The sequence below is a fragment of the Hemiscyllium ocellatum genome, chromosome 2 (genome assembly GCF_020745735.1).
Source record: "Hemiscyllium ocellatum isolate sHemOce1 chromosome 2, sHemOce1.pat.X.cur, whole genome shotgun sequence".
In the NCBI taxonomy this organism is placed as follows: domain Eukaryota; kingdom Metazoa; phylum Chordata; class Chondrichthyes; order Orectolobiformes; family Hemiscylliidae; genus Hemiscyllium; species Hemiscyllium ocellatum.
Genome location: NC_083402.1, coordinates 144,928,661 through 144,950,964, shown reverse-complemented (window position 1 = coordinate 144,950,964; position 22,304 = coordinate 144,928,661). Strand labels below are relative to the sequence as shown.

Genomic DNA, 22,304 nt, shown 5'->3' with positions numbered 1-22,304 from the left:
AAGTGCTCTACACTTGTTTTGATAATTCATTCTTTTCTCTTCTAATTCTGAGATAGCAAGCATTTATAACTATAAGGACTATCCCCAAAATAGCTAATGGTGTTGCGCTGATTTTTTTATTTTTCTATTGTTTGAAAGCCAAGCCTCAAACTTATTTTTAAACAAATCTTTTGTGCAGTATAGGGATACTCATTGAACAGAATTTTCATTGTTTAAATGCTAACTTGGCTGGTGTACTGTGAACTTGGCATTTGTGCTTGAACAGAATACTTGTGTGAAACTACCAAAATGTAAAATACTTGAAGTTCTTATTAGATTATTCTGCCCCCTCCCTTAACCTTGGTTCTAAAGTTATTGTATCCGACTGCTAGGCTGAACCAGTTTTGGAATACCAACTTCTTTCTGAGCTCAGCATTGTCACTGTCACACCCCTACTCCTGTTTTCTGTAAGGGTCCTTATCGGAACATGTAGCAGGTGCTCAGTTTTGTTTAACTGCATATTTCCTGCTTATTTCAAGACTGCCCTATTTAGTGTTCTGTATTGATGCTGCGTTTTGCAGAACATTCAGTGCAGTGATACAGCTGGCATAAGCTCAAAGGAGAAATAGAATGGTGAAGATTAGATGGTGTACGCATCTAGTATCTGAAATGCACAATTTGATTTCTAAATGTTAGTTTGGAATGCTGCTTAAAGAAGTTTTCCACAGCGAATGACAGCCCAAAGAGGCAAGTTGAACAAATTTAAGTATTTGAAGTCAAGAAGCTACATTTACCAGAAAAGGCAAATCATTTCCATTTTTTTGCAATTGAGTGATTGCAGTGGTTTGTGTGCAGAGCCTGCTTGTCTGCAAGTACAGACAATTGATAACTGTTTCCCTGTGTCTGAAACATTAATGTGTCTACATCCATCTGATAGCAAAGTATATGAATTGGACAGGAAGAAATGAAGGGTCAATGATTGAGAGCTTCTTGTGAGCTTGTGTATTGAACTGAGTTGAACCAACCTGTCCCTACCCCTCTGTTTCATTTCTCTCCCCCCCCCCCCCCCCCCACCCCCCATCCTCCTCAATGTATATCTTCGATAGAGAAATTTTATAACTCCCTGATCTGTACCAAGCGTGACTGAGAGTTTGCTTTCAAGTTGTAATTTGTCTAGTGTGCTTTAAGGATAAAGTCTTAATTCAACTTAGAAAAAGGCCTTTTAGGAGTGGGGTAAGGCTAACTGCAGAAGGAGAGGGGCAAGAGATGATATTACCAGACTAAAGATGAACTGGCAAATCTGTTTTCTGCTCAGCAGAGTTAGCTTACTGGATATGGTGGATGAAAATATCCACTAAAAGGTACCAAGCATAAAGAATTTAATTTTGTGCTTTGAGATGTTTCTAAATTTATCACCAGCTAATGGTTTTTGTCCTAATCAATGGAAATTACTTTAAGGAAATTGAAATGATCTCTGGTTTACCTTGGAACTCTGGTGCAGATTACTAGAAGTAAATGGTTTTTCCTAGTTTAGCTTGATGTGTGCAGTATGCTGAATTAACATTGACTTCAAAATAGACAGTTGGCATACAGCTTGTAAATGCTATTGTGATCATTATGCACATCCCAGTTGGTTTTCAGCCAATCATTGTCATTAAATATTTTTATTAATGGCAGTTTGTCATCAAAATACTGTTCATAGTCTGCAACAAAGCAAGCAGCAGTGCTTTGCCACCAGATGGCATTGGTCTGGTAGCTGTGGATGTAAATGTCTAATGGTTTGTGATCCTGCAGTATAGTTGAAACACAAATCGCAAACTAATTTTAAATAACTGAAGAGTTGGAAGCTTCACTGTGAAGCTGTTTTAACAGTGAGATAATAGCTACAGGACACAAGTTTCTTGCTATTTGATAAGTTAAGCTTGGTAGCCCCTAAATAGTAAACTCAAGTTACAGAATTGTAAAGTTATTACATTTTATAAATATGTAACTTTGACATTTTGCTTGTTGCATTCTTGTATTGTACTTATTGCTTTCAACATGCCAAAAGTTCAAGTTATGTTCCACACTGACTTACAGGTTAATTGGGTCATAAATGCTTAAAGACTTGATTACAAGAAGTTTACTGTAATCTGATCCATAACTCTGCTAAAGTTATTCATCAGGGAGCAATGTTTCAAAAATGAATGGTCTTTCAGTCCCAAAAACATTTTCGTTGTGTACAGAGATGGCATATCTTCCTTGAGATAAAGTTGAATAATGCATTTTTGATTTTATTTTGGTATCTGCTCACCAGCTTTTTTCAAACTGAGCATCCCAATTTCTTTGCTCCATGTGAGTTTATTTCTCACCAGTGAGAAAATTCTGCTTTTTGTCGAACGGCAGATTGATTCACTTCATTTTTTTCGCCGTTCGCTTTTTATTTGACTTGTTTCTTTTAAACTTGCCCTCATCTGCACAATTGACTGGCCTGCTAGATTGAATAGCCAGGATGGAGATGACAAAGGTGGTGCAAATTTATGGCCCAGTATAGATGACTTGGGCAATACAACTTACTATATCATTATCAAATCTTATTTACTTTTATTTCTACACTATTACCTCTGATGTGGATTGAATTTTAAATTGAACTTTTGGGAACCTATTTGTTTTAAAATTGAATAAGGAATGGATTTAACATTCGATACATGTTGAATTACAGCCAATTTTCCCAAAGTGTAGATGAATATGTCACTATCTTTCTCCAGCTTTTCAAAGCTCTATTAGCCTGCAAGTTTGGGGCTTAAATTGTAACTTTCCTAAAATGTTTGAATGTCATGTTGCCATTTCTGAGAAAGCCTAATTAGTCTTGTGGCTATGTTCAATGAGTTGTAAAAGAATTCAAAGGAGTAACAGTTTATTTATCTTTTTATAGCAGGTAATTGCTGCCATGGAAACACAACTGTCAAATGGTCCAACTTGTAATAATACAACAAATGGTCCTTCAAACACCAACACTGGCACAAACAACTGCTCATCACCTGTTGACAGTAACACCATGCCAGAGGACAGCAAAACCAACTTGATAGTCAACTACTTGCCTCAAAACATGACACAAGAAGAGCTGAAAAGCCTGTTTGGCAGCATTGGTGAAATAGAATCCTGCAAACTTGTACGGGACAAAATAACAGGTATCTCTCACTTGAGAGTTTTTGTTCTGTTTGCTTCAGCGTTGTAGCTGCTTGTTAATAACCATATACTTGTACAATGTTTGCGGGCTTTTCTTTCTGCAGCAATGTCTCCTATTCGGGTGCATACTAGCCTGAGGCTCTTGATGCTACTTGCCAGTTATTTTATCAGAGTCATAGTACAGAGAGAGGCCCTTTGGCACATAGTGGTGGTTCTTCCATTTAAAAAAAAATTCATTTCTATGTTGCTTTTTAACTTGTTGTAACAATTTACGATTACAGTTGCTTACAATAGGATAGTTATACTATTGCCTGTAGAGCTATTATTGTAGAGTTATTGCATGCTGATGTCAAAAATCACAGGTTGAGTCCTACAGTGATGGAAACTATCTGTTTAAAAGAGCTATCCAATTAATTCTTTCAACTATCATTTCTCAAAACCCTGAAATTAACTAAAATATTTAATTAGCCTTTGGCAAATTTCTATTTCCTTTCTCTAAAGTACAGTCTGGTTAACGCCATGCAGTGTGTCTTCTCTCAAGTTGCATTTGATTCTCGTCACTTATTATGTATCTTTTTGACGACCAGCCTGTATGCCAATGGGAAAGTTTTTTTTCCACTATTCACTGTCTAAACCCTTAGTTTGTCCCCTATTAAATCTTCCCATTGCTTTCTCTTTTCTGAGAGCATAACATAAAACATTAAGCACAGGAATAGGCCATTTGGTAAGGTAGATCTGGTTGCTTTATGTCCTAAGTGTGCTGTCTCTAACATTAATTACCCCCTAGCAGCCTGCAGGATACTCCTTTCTCTTATTTTGTTTCCTTTAAAACGTAACCTGTTCTGATCATGTGTTCCTGTGACAGGAAGTACAGTATTCTAATGCATATTTCCATTTGCTTTACTGGTGATTGTTATATTAATTGGTCCTAGTTATCGTCTTCAAATAGAAATGCATTCTATATCAACGCTATCAAAATCTTTTGGATTTTAAAGCTCTAACGAGTAGCCTTTCATTCTTTGTTGTTTGGAGCCTATAATGGAGCCATTTCAAAAGATTTAAATTCTTGTGATTTCACATGATGTGAAGTAAATGTCAACTAAATTGATAATTGTTTCTAGGAATGGAAGTAATTCAACTGATACTTGTTCGCAATTATCGGCAAAACCAGCTGCGGATATTGACCTTGGGGCCATCTGGATTTGTAGATTTATGCAGTGCATCTTGAGCAAAGTACCTGAGTTTGTCAGCAGAGCATAGTTCCGTTCTTGCCATTTAATATGATCAGGGCTAATCTTTGTCATCAACTTGGTCACTTTCACAAAACCATGTTGACATTTATGTATTAATATTTCCTTTTTTATTTCAGCACTTGCTCAACTGCTGGAGGCCTACTTTTCCTTTTCTCTCCTTTTCTTTAATATCGCTACATTTGCGAGCTTGCACACAACTGGAATTGTTCTGGAAAACCAGCACACCTATCTCAAATATTAGAATGTAGATATGGATTTTAGGCTGTTCAGTTTCTCTAGTACTTCTCTAATTACACTAATTTTCTCACGCAAGGCTGTCAGGTTACTGTCTAGTAATTCACTTCTATTGTGAATAAAGTTTTTATGCCTCTTCTAGGAGAAAGTGAGGACTGCAGATGCTGGAGATTAGAGCTGAAAGTGTGTTGCTGGAAAAGCACAGCAGGTCAGGCAGCATCCCAGGAGCAGGAGAATTGATGTTTCAGGCATGGAATTCTTCTGGAATTCCTGAAGAAGGGCTCATGCCCGAAACGTCAATCCTCCTGCTCCTGGGATGCTGCCTGACCTGCTGTGCTTTTCCAACAACTCATATTTTCAGCTTTTATGTCTCTTTCCCCCGCTTCAGAAGGACCAATATTTATTTTGTTGGAGCAGGCTGTTGGGCTACAGTTATGGCACAGCAATTTGAGCTGACTGCCTCAGTTGTTTGGCTTCCCCAGCAAGTGAGAATATTGGAATGAGGTTCCAGGGTCAAGAGCTCCTTTAGCTAAAGTTTCTCATCCTTAGTACTATTCAAGTAAAACTCTTTCGCATCCATTCCAAAGCATGAGTCTATTTTTAGGTATGTTACCCTAGCAGAATCCTAATCATTGAACTTTTTCAGACAAATTTGAGCATAACTTCCTGGTTTTATACTCCACCTTTGTCTTGTCAACTTATGAACTTGTCTCACGCCACTTTGTAATTTCTTTTTGTGAGCGCCATCTAGATCCTATTACTGTTCCTCATTTGCCTTGGAGGTCATTAGAAAATGTGGAAAAATCTCCAGGATCTGATCTAGTGTATCCCAGGATTTTGAGGGGAGTTGGGGGGGGGGGTGGGGGGTGGAATTGTGGGGCCCCTGAACAAAGTATTTGATTTGCCTATTAATATGCATGAGCTGCTTAATGTGCCTTTGTTGAAGGGATTTAAGAAGCAGCCTGGGACCTATAGACTTCGGAGTATGACTTTGGTCCTGAAAAATATGCATTTGAAGAGGCAAGGAATAATTGGGGATAGTCAGCATGGTTTTCTGTGAGGGAAATATCTGAAACTTGTTTGAGTTTTTTGAAGAAGATTGAGGGTAGAGTGGTAGATATTGTTTACTTGGACTTCAGTAAAGCCTTTGGCAAGGTTCCACATGGTAAACTAATGTAGTAAAGTTAGATTCCAATGGATTGGGGGTGAGCTTGCCAATTGGATGCAAAATTGGTTTAATAGGAGACTGATTGTGGGGGAGTTGTTTTTCTGACTGGAAACCTGTGACCAGTGGTTTTCCACAGGGATCAGTGCTGGTCCACTTCTGTTTCTAATTTACAAGTGAATTAGATGAGAAAATAGCACATGGTTAGTAAATTTGTGGGTGATACCAGAATTGGTGTAGTGGGCAGTAAAGGGGATTATTTGAGTACAAATAGCTTAATCAATTGGATTAATGTGCTGAAGAATGGCAAATGGAGTTTAATTTGGAAGAATGAGAGATATTACATTTTGGTGATACAGGGCAAAACTTGTAGAATTAAAAGTAGGGCCTAGGGTGTTGTAGAACAGAGACCTAGGAGTTCAGGTATGTAATTAGGGCATTTAGCATGCTTGCCTTCATTGCTCACTCTGAGTAGAGGAGCTGGGATGTCATGTTGAGGTTGTACAGGATGTTGATGAACCTCTCCTGGAGTACTCTGTTCCAGTTCTGGTTGCCCTATCAAGCTGGAGTGTTCAGAAGAGATTTAACAGGATATTGCTTGGAATGGAGGGTTTGAGTTGTAAGGAGGCTGGATAGGCTGGGACTTTTTTTTTTCACTGGAGGGGAGGATGCAAGGTGACCCTATAGAAGTTTATAAAATGAGGATAGAAAAAGTGGGTTTTTTTCTCCCCAGGATGAGAAATTTCAAGACTTGGGCATATTTTTAAGATGAGAAGAGAGACGTTTAGACATGAGGCAATTTTTTTTTTAACATATATGGAATGAAGTTTGAGGAAGTAGTGGATGTGCCTATAATAAATCATGCAGAAGACATTTAGATAAGTACATGAATGGGAAATGTTTTGAAGGGATATGGGCCAAGTGCAGGCAGGTGGGGCTAGTCTAGTTTGTAATTATGGTTTGCATGGGCTGGTTGGACAGAACAGTCTGTTTCCATGCTGTATGACTTATGCTGTTAAATTTACACCTGCTGGATTGTGATCTAATTTCTGTTTCTGAAGTCTTAGCATTCCTGTTTTTATAAGCTGCAATTCCAAGTATTGTCATTTGTGCACTTTTTTTAATGAGGCACAGTTTTAATGTTTGACTTTTTTTAATAGATTCAACAAGTTAAGGGGACAGGATTAATGGTTTGTACTGTTAGTATACTTAGCTCAATCTTAATACTTTGCAGACCATTTTAAGTGAATTTTCAATATCATGTCATTCCTATTTAAATTTTAGCTATTTAAGCCTGTGCTGCCTTGACATAAACCTTTCCACACCTGCCAGGTATGCATTGCAGACCTTTGTATCTGTAGAGCCTAAAACCAGGATGCCCTCGTGGTGCAGTTTCCTGTTATCATTATTTTGTCCTGTTTGTTCTGGTTGTGCATTTTTTTCATGGGGGAGGGGCAAGAGGAGGCTTAAATTGTCATTTTTCTTTTTATAACAGTAAATATTAATTGCTACAATGCATGATTCAACTTGTGCATTGCTTTTCTCTTTCATTCTTTTTCCTTTTTGACACCATCTCTTCTGACTCTGCATAGCTGATATTTATTGTTTCTTTTTCCCTGTCTTTGTACCATTTGTGATCAACTGAACCCACAACCTTTGTTACTATTTCTCAGCCTGACTGCTCCTCAGGTGATACTAGCTATGTTGGAGTTATACAGCACAGAAACCTTTGGTCCAACCAGTCTACACTGACCATAATCCCAAACTAATCTTGTCCCACCTGCCTGGTTCTGGCCCCTATCCCTCCAAACCTTTCCTATTCATGTATTCATCCAAGTCTTTTAAATGTCACTGCCCGCATCCATCCCTCCCTCAGGAAGTTCATTCCAAACATGAACTTTTTGGGTGGAGAAAAAAACAGCCCCTCATGTCTTTTGCTAAATCTCTCTCCTTTTTTTCTTAAAGAAAGCTCCCCCATCCTTGCGAAAATAAGCCTACCATTTAACCATGTCAGTACTCCTCTGATTTTAAATGTATAGGATGACATACCAATCGCTTATGCTCCAGTGAAAAAGATTCCAACATTCCATACCTGGAAAATCCCTTTTAGTAGAAAATCCTTTTTTGGACAATCTAGTTTTCTTATGGACTCTCTCCAGCTTAATACCCTAACAGAAGTGGCCTCAATGTCCTGTACAACCTCAACGTGACTTCCGATCTTTACGGAAGATCTGCACAATGAGGGCAAGCATGCTAAATACCTCTTTAACCACTCTGTCTGTGGCACAAACCTCAAAGAATTATATACCTGAACTCCTAGGTTTCCCTGATTCTACAAGACTAGCCAAGGACCGACCGTTAATTGTAAATCCTATCTGTTTGTTGTACCAAAATGCAAACCTTTCATTTATCCAGATCGGACTACATCTGCCATTTTTCTGCCTGTTGACCCATTTGTTCAAGATCCCTTTCTAATAAAAAAAAACTGTCGCTGTTTACTATGCCACCAATTTTGGTATTGTCCGTAAACTTACTAACCATGCCTTCTATACTGATCAAAGTCAGTTTTAACAAAATTGAGGTGCATGGATAGGATAAATAGACAGTCTTTTCCCTGGGGTTGGGGTGTCCAGAACAAGAGGGCATAGGTTTAGCGTGAGAGGGGAAAGATATAAAAGAGACCTAAGGGGCAACTTTTTTTTGTGGTATGTGTATGGAATGAGCTTCCAAAGGATGCGGTGGAGGCTGGTACAATTGCAACATTTGAGGCATTTGGATGGGTATATGAATAGGAAAGGGTTGGAGGGATATGGCAGGTGGGACTAGATTGGGTTGGGATATTTGGTCGGCATGGACAGGTTGGACTGAAGGGTCTGTTTCCATGCTGCACATCTCTCGGTCTGAGAGGCCGGTCAACCAATCCCTTTGGAATACTGCTGGTCACAGGCCTCCAGTCCGAGAAGCAGCCTTCTACCACCATTGTCTCCTGCAATTAAACCAACATTGTACCTAATTGGCACTCTGTGAGTGTTGACAATACTGATTTGACATTGCGTGTGAATTGTAAGAGGAAGTGGAGCAATCAGGAATTAATCCCAGTGCCCTTCATAGGTTAAGCAACGTTCAAAATACTTCCATTTTAGAAGATTTGATTTGGTTAGTGACTACTGTTGCATCTATGTACAATTTTTTGTTTTAATGACATTGAGCAAATGTCTGGTTCTTCAGCTTCACATGTAAAGTGCCCTAGACTCTTTTTTTAATTTGCTTAAAGAAGTCTCCTTGAAGCATAATTACCAAGATTTTCCTTCACTTGAAAGGAGTTAAAGTATGTTTTCTTTATGAACATTGATTTGCAGCATATGTGCATCAGGCTTTTCGTGCAACTTTTATTTCTTAAAGTGGCACTTTGTTTCTGCAGTGCTGTGTTTTAAAGTAGGCCCATACCTAGATATTTGAAAAGATTGGTGGTAAAGTGAAACTAGAAACTGTTGATTTTTGCCTCTACATTCTATCATCAGGACACGAAGCAACAAGTTGATTGGGCCCAATGTCCAGTTGCCAATGTAACTGTTCACTGATATTTGAGTTGCATGCCATATACTGTGGATATTTGAATTTGAAATGTTTCTCTCATGGAGGCCTGTAACGTGAAAGTTCTGTGTAAAGATGTTTAGAATTTGACAACCATGCAACATTGCAAATTTGCTTTGAATAATTGTACAAGTGAGAAGAATAGACTGTTGGTATTTCAGTCAAAATTGGAGTGGTGCTGGAAAAGTGGAGCAGGAAAATCTGTTTGGCTGAAAGCCTGTGTTGCACGGTTCAGTAGTTTAGCTGAAGACTCTTTAAATCTTTATGAAAAGATGGACTTTTTTGAAGCAATCTGCATGAAACATTTCAGAATCCCGAGTGTGGAAGCAGGCCATTTGTCCCACTGGAGTGACCCACCCCATCTCTGTATTTCCCATGGCTAATCCACCTAGCTTGCACATCTTTTGAGCTATGGGAGGAAACTGGAGCACCTGGTGGAAGCCCACATGGACATGTGGAGAGTGCAAACTCCACAGACAGTGGCTCAGGGTGGAATCGAACTTAGGTCCCTGATGCTGTGAGGTAGCTATATCAAACACTGAGCCATCTTGCTGCCCAGTATGTGACATTGGATATTTGTGTCGATCTGAAGGAGCAGAAATAGCAATTTTCTTGATAAAAGATTAAATTTTAACCGGCCCCCTATAATGAACTGCTAGGAAATCAATAAACTTTGGATGCAGTAAAGCCCATGAGACAGATGTGATTTGAACATCCAACCGTTTGATCTGGAATTGGATGTGCTTCTGTTGTGGCACAAGCTCTGCTATTTCTCGTTCCTTTATAATAATTAAAGGAGGTTAGAATTGATTCTTCCCCAAGCTGTACCTTGTGGGGAGGTGTAGAGAGTTTTCGGATTTAACTGGTTAGGTTTGCATTACAAAAACAAGCATGACTATCAATGTTAAATGAACACTTTGTAACTAGAAAGGCTGTATATCAATGTACATAGTGCTGACATCTCCAATACTTACAAACTTTGGCTTGGATGAAAGGACTGAGTATGTGGAAACCAAGGATGCAGTATCCTTGAGAAAAGGAAGTGTTTTTTTTTAAAAACGAGAACCAGCTTTGTGTCAGGATTGTGGGCAAAAACTCTGCAGATACAAATTTTTAGATTCTAGAAAAGCCCAGAGGATTAGGGAAACTGCTAATGCAACACCTTTAAATAACAAAGCAAGAAAAAGAACAGCTAACTGTGTACCTTTTAGCTTAATGTTCGTTGTTGTGAAAGTTCGTCCATTATATATGATGTAATGACATTCAAAAATAGTACTATCAAGCACCTTCCGTGTGACTTCATGAAGAGGAAATAATGTCTGACAAATTTACATAAATTCTTGGAGTAGATAACAAGCAGGATTGATGAAGGGGAAGCTTTGAATATAATCTATTTTTTTTCATAAAGTGGTTGATAAGGTTACTGGCTACCTGAGGGTTCACTGGAGGTATCAGGGATATGTGCCTGAGGCAGGCACATGGAGCTAGGCCACAGATCACCAATGATATTGAATAGAGGAGCAGGTACAAGGGGATGTTGCATGGCCTACTTTCCCTATTTTCCTAGCTGAATGTTACTTCAATAGAAAAGAACTACAGAAAATTTGGGAGTCCTCTTAAATATGAAAACTTGAATCCACAAAGTAAATGGAATGTTGGCCTTTATTTCAAAGAGAATAGAACATACAAAAACTGTACATGCTAGAACACAGCAAGAGTGAGGTGACATTATTGAAACAGAAGATTCTTAAGGGACTTGATAACATGGAAAGGTGGTTTCTCCTTTTTGAGAGGGTAGAAGACCAGAAGGCGCATTCTCAGAATAAAGGGATTTCGTAGAGGCTTGTGAATCAGTAATTGTTTTATGGTGGAGACGTTGAGGATATTAAAGGCTGAGAATTTATCAGTCAGGCAATAAAGGGCTGTTGGGATGAGGATAATGCATGGAATGCGTTACCAGCTGTATGTAGGTGTTCTGGTATGAGTATTGAGTTCATATGTAGATATAGGAGCTGATTAAGGTAAATTAGATGTTATTATTACACGGGAGTGAAATGCAGCTTTTCCACTGTTAGGAAGGGCATTGAAACTGCATTAGTAGTCCTGTTTGAGTTCATTAGATACGAGGCTTAATTACATTTGAAGCAATGCAGAGAAAGTTTACTCAATCCCTTATGAAGGGCTCATCTTGAGGAAAGGTTGCAGCAAAGACAAATGTTGCATTCCTGATCCTAACCTGTTTGCCTCGATAAGAAAATCTTCGTGGCGAGAAGTCAAATATTTAAGTTTGTCAGTCACACTCTAGCAGTTTAGAGGGTATGATGACACAGTAGTCTGGTAAAATGCACTCTGACACTAAAGATTAGGAATACTTTGATATCTATCTTGCAGTGAATCACTAATTATAACCTTACATTCTTTAAGTAATTTGAACTTTAGTTTTTCATTGTGCATTAACATACCAAAATGTTGTAAATTTTGGTAGGGGAGAGTGTGTAATATATTTAATATTACTATCACATCTATGATCCTAAGAAGCAGGGAGATTTAAAGACCAGGAGCATATTTTTAAGTGACAGGAGAGAGCTTTATAGATAGGGATTTTGTGGAGGGGTTACCAATTTGTTTAAAGTGGCTAGTGTGTGGAATGACCTTCCATAGAAACAGGAATGTGGATGCAATTAAAACATTTTAAGACATTTAAGTACATTAATTTTGCTGGGGTATGGACCAAGCATAGATAGCTGGGACTAGTATGGATTTAAGATTATGGTCTGAATGAACTGGTTGAATTGAAAGGTCTATTTTCATGCTGTTCAATTTTTAAGTGTTTTAAGATGGTGTATCTTGAAATGTTCAGGCATTAAGTGGGACCGCTGGGATACTCAGTAAAATCTGGGGTGGTGCATGAATTAAAACTAAACTTAGATTTCAAGATTGGCCCAGTTTATGCACGAGTGCTGCAGGTAAGGATTTGTCTAGACTTAAAAGCTTTTATGCATTTTGATCCATGATTATGTACTTGGAATTGCTTGAAAATGGGAAGTGTTGTTTGTTTTAGACTTGGACTTATTGGTGTCCTGAAATAGTTTGTCTACTTCTAGAGAATGTAGTTGGCAAATGGCAAACACTTCCAAATAGTGTGTTTCTGGGACATAGTTCTGTAGAACATAGAGCATTACAGTGCAGTACAGGCCCTTCAGCACTCAATATTGTGCACCCTATGAAAACAATCCGAAGCCCATCTAACCTACATTTTTTCCATTCTCATCCATATGCCTATCCAATGACCATTTAAATGCCCATAAAGTTTGCGAGTCCACGGCTGTTGCAGGCGATGTTCCACGTCTCCGCTACTGAGTATAGAAACTACATTTGACATCTGTCCTACATCTATTACCCCTCAATTTGAAGCTATGCCCCTCATGCTAGCCATCACCATCCAAGGAAAAAGGCTCACTGTTCACCCTATCTAACCTTCTGGTTATCTTGTATGTCTCAATTAAGTCACCCCTCAACCTTCTCTTAAACAGTGTCAAGTCCTTGAACCTTTTCCTTTTAAGACCTTCCCTCCATATCAGGCAACGCCCTAGTAAATCTCCTCTGAACCGCTTCCACATCTTTCCTATAACGTAGTGACCAGGACTGCATGCAATAGTCGAAGTGTGGCATACTAAAGTTTTCTGAAGCTGCAAAATGACACCATGGCTCCGGAACTCAATCTCTCTATTAATAAAAGCTAACACACCGTATGTTGCCTTAACAACCCTATCAATTTGGGTGGCAACATTGAGTGATCTATGTACATGAACACAGATCTCTGTTCATCTACACTACCAAGAACCTGAACATTTACCCAGTACTATGCATTTCTGTTACTGTTTCTAAAGTGAATCACCTTGCACTTTTCCACATTAAACTTCATTTGCCACCCCTCAGCTCAGCGTTGCAGCTTATCTATGTCCCTCTAACCTACAACATCCTTCGGCACTATCCACCACTGTACTGATCTTGGTGTCGTTTGCAAATTTACTAATCCCTCCTATGTCCTCGTCCAGGTTGTTTATAAAAATCTCAAACTGCAGAAGGGCCCAAAAAGATCTTTGCAGTATACCACGAGTAACTGAATGTCAGGATGAATATTTCCCATCAATCGCCACCCTCTGTTGTCTTTCACGTAGCCAATTTCTGTTGCAAACTGCTAAATAGTGCCCTCAATCCCATGTCCCCATATTTTGTGCAATAGCCTACCGTGGGGGAACCTTATCAAACACCTTATTGAAATCCACATGCACCACATCAACTGCTTGTCCCTCATTCACCTGTTTGGTCGCTATTTTAAAGATCTCAAGGTTTGTGAGGCATGACCTACCCTTCGCAAAAAGGTGTTGGCTATCCCTAATCAACGTATTCCTTTTGATATAATTGTAAATCCTATTTCTTATCCTTTCCAACACTTTGGTTGTGGGCAAAGTAAGGCTCACTTACCGTGGTTGTCTCTATTCCCCTTAAAGGAACAATGTTGGCTATCCTCATTCTTTTGGTACTTTTCATGTAGATTTTGTGTACTACTTCAACTGACTTTAGGAGTGCAGTTATGAGCAATCCAACTGCGTAGCAAGGCACCACAAACAGTTAATGAGACTGCTGTCCATTTTGAATTTGGTGTGCTTGCAGAACATTTCATTTAATAGTATGCTGGAATGTGCCTTAGCATCACATCTTAAAGAGGGCACTTTTCCAATATACACTCATCCTAACATGCTCAAATCCTACCGTTAGTCTGTGAATTGGTAACTATCACATGGCTCTTCAGCCAAACTGGGAAGGGTTCACAAAGCAAAAACTAAGGTGTGTGTCAATACTAGCTTCATCTTAGCTTAGCATTTCTCACTTCAACAAAAGTAGTGCCAATTGAGTTCATATACAGCGGAACCTCTGTTATCTGACCAAGGTGGGTGGGCACTATTTCATTTGGGTAATTTTGGATAACTAATTTTCCCTTAAGCATGGCTTCTTCCCTTGTTTATCAAATGCTGTGCTCTACTGGAGAATTTATTTAAATCTATAATGTATTGAGCGCAAGAGGACACAGATTTCACACGAACAAATAAAACAATGATAACACGAGAAAACGTTTTAAAAATGCAGCAGTAGTTATCATTTGGCAAGAAGTGGTGAAGGCAGCGTTAAACCAAGTGCCGAACAGCTGCTACACTCGCAACAGCATTTCAGTTTCTGGGAATTCAGTCTCTCCATGGAAAGACAGAAGCACTGCCTCTCGCATGCATTTACGTTCTTGGCTATTTTAAATTAATGGCCAGTAAAATGACAGGAATACCTGTACAATAATGTAAAGGTCTGTTACAACCATGACACACAACACATCCAGTCTCTGATGCTTGAGCTGCTTGTGTTTCTTCGTTTTTGCCAGTGTTTTCACATGTTCTTCACTTCAGGTAAATAAAATGCACTTTGTAACCGTTTTCTGGGACCTCAATCATCCGATAATCTGAATTTTGGATAATGAAGGTTCTTCTGTAGTTACAAAAACCTTGTTAATGAGTGATTCAAGTCAGTATTATAATTCAGCCTTCAGCTGAAGGGACAGCACCGAGGACCCAGGTTCGATTCCAGCCTCAGGCAGCAGTCTCTGTGGAGTTTGTGTTCTCCCAGTGCAGATTAGGTGAATTGGCCAAGCTAAATTGCCCATAGTGTTAGGTGCATTAGTCAGAGGGAAATGGGTCTGGGTGGGTTACTCTTCAGAGGATCGGTGTGGACTTGATGGGCCGAAGGACCTATGTCCACGCTGTAGGGAATCTAATCTAATTTGAAGGGTTTTTCAACTTGAGGAGAACTGCTTACAGTCCTTGCATTTTTCTTTGGATAGAACACTTGAAACTGCAAATTGTCCCAAAAATATCATATAGCACTTCTAATAGCTCCAGGCAGTGGGTGAAGGCTTGCCCTGTACATGAAGAGCTTTGACATTCCCTTATTTTGCTCGCTGAGTAGTAGCTGTTGTGAGATTTATCTTTGTTTCCAATCCTCTTCTGTAGTTTCATTAAGATTGGTTTGAGCAGTTTTAATTTGACTGTTGCTATATCCAACACAATTTACTCTAGTATTGTTGGTGACTTGGAGAATCTTTTTCTCCAATTATGGGGGAAAGCGGACCCTTGTTCAGTTAACTAACTGCCTTTTGCTTATGGATGGTTTGCATTTGTATTATCTTGACATAATTTGGAGGTGAAGGTTTGGACTGAGGTGGAAAAAATTAAAAATCTCTCACCGGATTTAGTCCAGCGAGTTTATCTGGAAGCCCTGCTTTCAGAACCACAACCACCCGATGAAGGAGCAGCACTCCGAAATCTGGGGATTCCAAATAAACTTGTTGAACTAAACGTGGTGCTGTGATTTTTAATCTTTATTTTGACGTACTTTTGGGTGTCCTCAATGTGTGAATACTTAATTTGATGTATTGAATGACTCCACAACCTGTCTTGAGGGGAAAATAATTGAAAATTTTAAGTTTAAAGCATCAACACTACTTGAAACTTTTTCCAGTGTTGAATCTAATTTCAGTTTGGGTGGATTTCAATATGCAAAACTTTAGAGAAATTTTAACCTTTTTGGCTGAAAGTTTACTACTTCAAGGCTGGCAGTTTTGCGAGAATACAGGTAGAGTTCTTTTTTCTTTCAAACTTTATATTGCATGCATGAGTAAAAGTGTACCTCTATTTTGAACATGAAAATGTTCAATGTGAGCAGATGTGCTCCTTCCAAAAAAAGACACTTCTACAGTGAGTAACCAGGTTATTTTTACTCAAATATGTTTTGAGGTCTGACTTTACTAGATCCCAAACCAGTTGGACATATCAGCTGTTGACATCAAGAAGCTTAGCTTCAACTTATCTGATGGTTGGGATAGTTTCTCTCTGGGGCCATGTTTTAAGGCTTTTTTTTTTAGCTGTTGTTACCTCCTTGTGCAATTGAGGTGTCTACCAAAAAACTACTTTCTTTAATGTGATAGAAGAATTTAAGTCTGTTGTTTATAGAATCCAAACTTGCCTGTATTGGCTATGAAGTCATTCTGGCCCCATTAGTTTAAATGGCACAGCTGTTGTGATTTTAGTGAGATCACATGAGAAGGCAACTATTGCATTATATCAGAATCACCTGCAAGCTGGAAAGTTATTTAAAATACAAGACTTGAAATATTTCTTGATGCAGTAAGTTAACCATCTTTAAGATTCTTGAATTGTCGCAACACAACTTAATTTCAGATTTTTCGAATCTCCACTCTAATGGCACTTTGCTACCATTTTGATTTTACCTTTTTAGTTCAGTTTCAGCCATCTTTCTTCCAGATAAGAAGCTCAGGCCCCTATGTATTGGCTGGAATAAACATTTTCCGGTTACACTATTTGCTTGTGCTTTGCTGAAAGTACCCATTTTATTTTCAGTATGCTTTACATGCTATTTGCTTATGTATTTGAAATGGAGTTTTTAAATGGGATTCAGAGGTAAATCGATCTAAACAAATCCTATAGTATACGGAGATAAACTTGAGAATTTGACTTTCCTGTTAAGGGCTAAAACCACTTTTGCTACTGTAGCAAATGATGAAAAGCACTATGTACTTAAAAGTGCAAGCTACCTAAAGAAAGTAATATTCCTTTAGTTGTCATGCACCATGCTACCCACTGAATAGTCCTAAAAGCCCTCCCCAACCCAGCAACTTCCACAATCCTGTTCCACTGAGTGGTAACTCTGACCCTCATAATCCATATTTATGTTCCGAGTTCTCCCGGTCCTCCACTAGCAGTGATGTCTATTCTGATTGTACATAAATGTCCATCTCCCAGTATAAATCCCCTGTAATCTGTAGAAACCTACATGACACACCACCTTTGCAACTGTCATCTTTTAACATCTGGCTTTGGTAGCTTCCAAAACTTAATGGCCTTTTTTCTGCTAACTGCTTTTTCTTCATGTCAAAATGACATTCCTTCATGGTGATGTGTAACATGTGCATCTTGTACTTAAATTGGAATTCTAATTGGCCATCCTTGATGCTGATTCTTGCACTCCCCCACCCCACCTTGGAATGCAATAGGTCCACTTATTCTATCAACCTGGTACCTTCAACTCCTTTTCTGCAAGTTCAGCTTGTTAACCTGTAAAATGAGTTTATTGATGCTTCAGTTCTGTGTAAATGCCACCACCTAACTAAAACAATCCAAGTCTTTGACTAAGCCTGGGATGCTTTGATTATTAGACAAACTGCAGAACAGATCACCTGACCTAACTTAAGCAGAATTTTAAAGTAAATCCCAGCATGCTAACGTTGTTTATGACCAGTGTTCTGATTTGATATACCTTCCTAATTGCCAGAATTCTGACCATTTTGCTTGGAACTAAAAACAGTTTGCTTGGATTAATAGAATATTAAATCTGATTTTATGATTTTCTGTTACTAGTGCTTGTTAAATTTTGCTGTACCATAAAATTACCTAGAAATTTCAGTATTAAGTCTTCCCTTTGTGTCATAAGTGCTTTTCATATCTCAATGTGCCTGTTCTTTCTGTTCTTCCATCTGTCACTGTTCCTTGTTTTGCATTTTAGGCAGCACTCTAGTACCATAGTGTTTCTAGCATTTGCTGTTGAGGTTCAGAGCTGTAGTTTTTTTTTATGGGACTCCTTGTCAAGAACATCCTGAACCATTCTGACTTGGCAAATTTGACACAGTAACTGTCCATTCTCGTGTGTACACAATGGAATTTTTCAGTAGCTTGGAATCACTTCACTTTTTTTTTGTGTGGTGTACTTTGTATTTAGGTGCTATTTTCAGTTGTCAGGTGCCCCATTTGGTATATAGCTGATGTCCTACAGCCGTCTGGTATGTTTGTTTCCTCCTTCCAGTATTGCTGTGCTGTGTTCTTGCTTTCCCTGCCCATGTGTTGCTGATCTCCATTGCACTCTTATTTCTTTTCTCTCTCACCTTTAAACCTCCCCTCTAGTTTTGGACTCAGGCTATCTTTTCCCTGGGGTAGTTATCTGCTGTATGCATGCCCCTCATGATTTTATAAACCTCTAATGTCACCCCTCAGCCTCTAACTCTCCAGGAAAAAATATTTCCAGCCTATTTACACTCTCTGCATAGCTCAAACTCTTCAAACCTAGCAACATTTTAGATTAGATTTAGTGTGGAAACAGGCCCTTCGGCCCAACAAGTCCACACCGACCCGCCGAAGCGCAACCCACCCATACCCCTATGTTTACCCCTTACCTAACACTACGGGCAATTTAGTATGGCCAATTCACCTGACTCGCACATCTTTGGATTGTGGGAGGAAACCGGAGCACCCGGAGGAAACCCACGCAGACACGGGGAGAATGTGCAAACTCCACACAGTCAGTCGCCTGAGTCGGGAATTGAACCTGGGTCTCGGGCACTGTGAGGCAGCAGTGCTAACCACTGTGCTACCGTGCCGCCCATAAGTCGTTTCTGAACCCTTTCAAGTTCCACAACCCCTTCCTATAGTTGGGACACCAGAATTCACTAGATCTAATTGATTCAATAACTTCCCTGCACTGGGAAATATTGCCTTTCTTTCCCTTTTGTTTCAAAATACTGGAGTTTCCTTCCTAACAGGCACCAATGTTAAATGCACGAGTGGGATGGGCTTGCTGTATTTGTACAGGGCGTTGGTAAGATCACACCTGGCGAAGTGTGCGCAGTTTGGGCCTCATCAGAGGAAGGATAGCAGAGCAATGGAGGCAGTGCAACAAAGATTTACCAGATTAGTTCTGGCATCATAGTAGTCAATATATGAAGAGACTGAATTGATGCGTTTACAAGAGTGGGGATTTTATTGATTGTGCTGTTTGTGAGGCAGGGAGAGGGTGGTATGAAATCTCTTTTGGATTTTGTTTCTAACAGGACTGCAAGGGCTAAATGCAGGAAGGAAGATCTTGATGACAAAGGAATTCAGGATCGGATGTAGGTGGTCTAATTTAATTTTTGTAGACATGTGAAAATCGGTTGTGGATAGTGAGGAAGTTTGTCAATATATAAGATATGGATCAGTTGAGAAGTTAGTCAGATGGCAGAATGTGTTTGATCTGAGCAAGTGAGAGGTGATGCAATTTAAAAGGTCAAATGCAAAACCAAAATATACACTAACTGGCTGTATTTTTAGAGCATTGTACGGAGGGATGTTAAGGTGCAAGTCAATTACTCACTGAAAGTGGCACCACAAGTGGATAAGGTATTTTAAAAAAAAATCTTGTTTCCATCAGTCAGGGCATTCAGGTATAAAAGTTGGCAAGTCATGCTGCAACCATAAGTTGTTTGCATAATTAGGTCACATTTTGTGTATTGTGTGTAGTTCTGGTTGAGTTAGGTGATCATGTTGAAATGGTGGAGCAGGCTCACAGGGCTGAATGACCTATTCCTATTCTCTTTCTGGGTGTACCTGGGTGGCAAGGTGGCTCAATGGTTTGAACTGCTGCCTCACAGTGCCAGGGACAGACTGTGTATTGTTTGCGCATTCTCCCCTTGTCTGCGTGGGTTTCCTCCCACAGTCTGAAGCTGCGCAGGTCAGTTATGGCCTCCTTCTTCAAGGACCGCAGATTCCCCCCAGACGTGATCGACGATGCCCTCCACCGCATCTCCTCCACTTCCCGCTCCTCCGCCCTTGAGCCCCGCTCCTCCAACCGCCACCAAGACAGAACCCCACTGGTTCTCACCTACCACCCCACCAACCTGCGCATACAACGTATTATCCGCCGCCATTTCCGCCACCTCCAAACGGACCCCACCACCAAGGATATATTTCCCTCCCCTCCCCTATCAGCGTTCCGCAAGGACCACTCCCTTCGTGACTCCCTCGTCAGATCCACACCCCCCACCAACCCAACCTCCACCCCCGGCACCTTCCCCTGCAACCGCAGGAAATGTAAAACTTGCGCCCACACCTCCACACTCACTTCCCTCCAAGGCCCCAAGGGATCCTTCCATATCCGCCACAAGTTCACCTGTACCTCCACACACATCATCTATTGCATCCGCTGCACCCGATGTGGCCTCCTCTATATTGGTGAGACAGGCCGCTTACTTGCGGAACGCTTCAGAGAACACCTCTGGGCCGCCCGAACCAACCAACCCAATCACCCCGTGGCTCAACACTTTAACTCCCCCTCCCACTCCACCGAGGACATGCAGGTCCTTGGACTCCTCCACCGGCAGAACACAACTACACGACGGCTGGAGGAGGAGCGCCTCATCTTCCGCCTGGGAACCCTCCAACCACAAGGTATGAATTCAGATTTCTCCAGCTTCCTCATTTCCCCTCCCCCCACCTTGTCTCAGTCGGTTCCCTCAACTCAGCACCGCCCTCCTAACCTGCAATCCTCTTCCTGACCTCTCCGCCCCCACCCCACTCCGGCCTATCACCCTCACCTTGACCTCCTTCCACCTATCCCACCTCCATCGCCCCTCCCCCTAGTCCCTCCTCCCTACCTTTTATCTCAGCCGGCTTGGCTCTCTCTCTCTTATTCCTGATGAAGGGCTTATGCTCGAAACGTCGAATTCTCTATTCCTGAGATGCTGCCTGGCCTGCTGTGCTTTGACCAGCAACACATTTGCAGCTGTGATCTCCAGCATCTGCAGACCTCATTTTTTACATGCCAAAATTGTCCATAGTGTTAGGTACATTTTTCAGAGGGAAATGGGGTCTGGGTGGATTACTGTTCAGACGGTCGGTGTTTACTTGGACCGAAGGGCCTGTTTCCACACTGTACAAAATCTAATTGAATCTATGCTGTTGATTTGCAGTGGCTTGATGGTGCCTCTGCACCACCTTGGAATTGAGCTGGCTGAACTAATGCCTCCTACATCTCTCAGGAATTTAAAATACAGGAACTTTGTAAATTTTTACTGTTTTTGCTTTCTGCATGCCAAATGAAGCTCAGACTATCCAATTTCAGGGTTTAGGGTTTAGAATCCTGGAACACTTTACTTCTGCCACATGGCTATCTGCATCAAGCTAGAGTTCTATTTTCTAAGCATGTATTACTGTGGCACTTCATGTAATTCAGGAATAAATTTAATTTGTTTTGTTACCACTAAGGTTAGAGTTTAATTGCAGGAGTGATATTAGTTTGCATTGATTTAAGAACTTATTGGAGTTATTGTTGTGTAGCTTGAATTTGTGTTCAGTAATTTGTAATGTTAAAACTGCGTAATTCTACAATGCTTCTTGAAGCTTAGATGTAATATTTTGGTATGATGTGAGATGAATGTTCACTCCAGGACAGTGGTTGTCTCCCTGGACTGGGAGACCCAGTTCAAGTTTCATCGCTGAACAAATCGATTAGAATAAGACATCAAAATTGCAGTGGTAAAGGGCTAAAATGAAAGACTGCAAGCTTTGTTTAGAATTTGCCTAGGAGCTATAGTCATTGACTGTTTTGCAAAAAAAAATACTATACACTATCCCTCCTTGGGATTGGGGGAAAATGGAATGTGTTAGATGGACAAGTTCAATATATTAATTGTGGTTATGCAAGGCCAGTGGTCATGTGCTTTTTTTCTCCAGTTTCTCTGAAGGTAGTGATTATATTGCCCATTCTAAGCCATCAAGCCAAGGAATTAATCTGGCTCAATGAAGAGTGCAGAAGGATATATGCCAGAAACAGGCACAGCTTAAAAATAAGTAGTCGTGTTGAAGCTGGAATAAAGAACTACTTTAATGCCAAACCACATTGGCAGTAGATGATGCAGCAATTCCAGAACCAACAGACTGGGTCCAAGCTCTCGCTGTCTCGATGCATTCAGTTGGGAAAGGCAATGAACAATTGAACAGTTGACTGGAGAAATGCATTCTGAATATCCCCATCAGTCC

The 22,304-nt window shown here is 40.1% G+C and overlaps 1 protein-coding gene across 6 annotated transcripts in view; it reads left to right on the top strand.

The window, feature by feature from the left end:
* Window positions 1–22,304, top strand: part of elavl2 (ELAV like neuron-specific RNA binding protein 2) — a 65,728-nt gene that overhangs the window by 5,274 nt on the left and 38,150 nt on the right. For 3 of the 6 annotated variants that reach the window (XM_060846694.1, XM_060846704.1, XM_060846678.1), the window contains exon 2: window positions 2,897–3,149. In XM_060846694.1, coding sequence (XP_060702677.1) covers window positions 2,909–3,149 — 241 coding nt within the window. In that variant the 5' untranslated portion in view covers window positions 2,897–2,908. Of the gene's footprint in view, window positions 1–2,893; window positions 3,150–22,304 lie in introns of all 6 variants that reach the window. The other 3 variants (XM_060846668.1, XM_060846658.1, XM_060846685.1) reach the window with 1 other exon arrangement.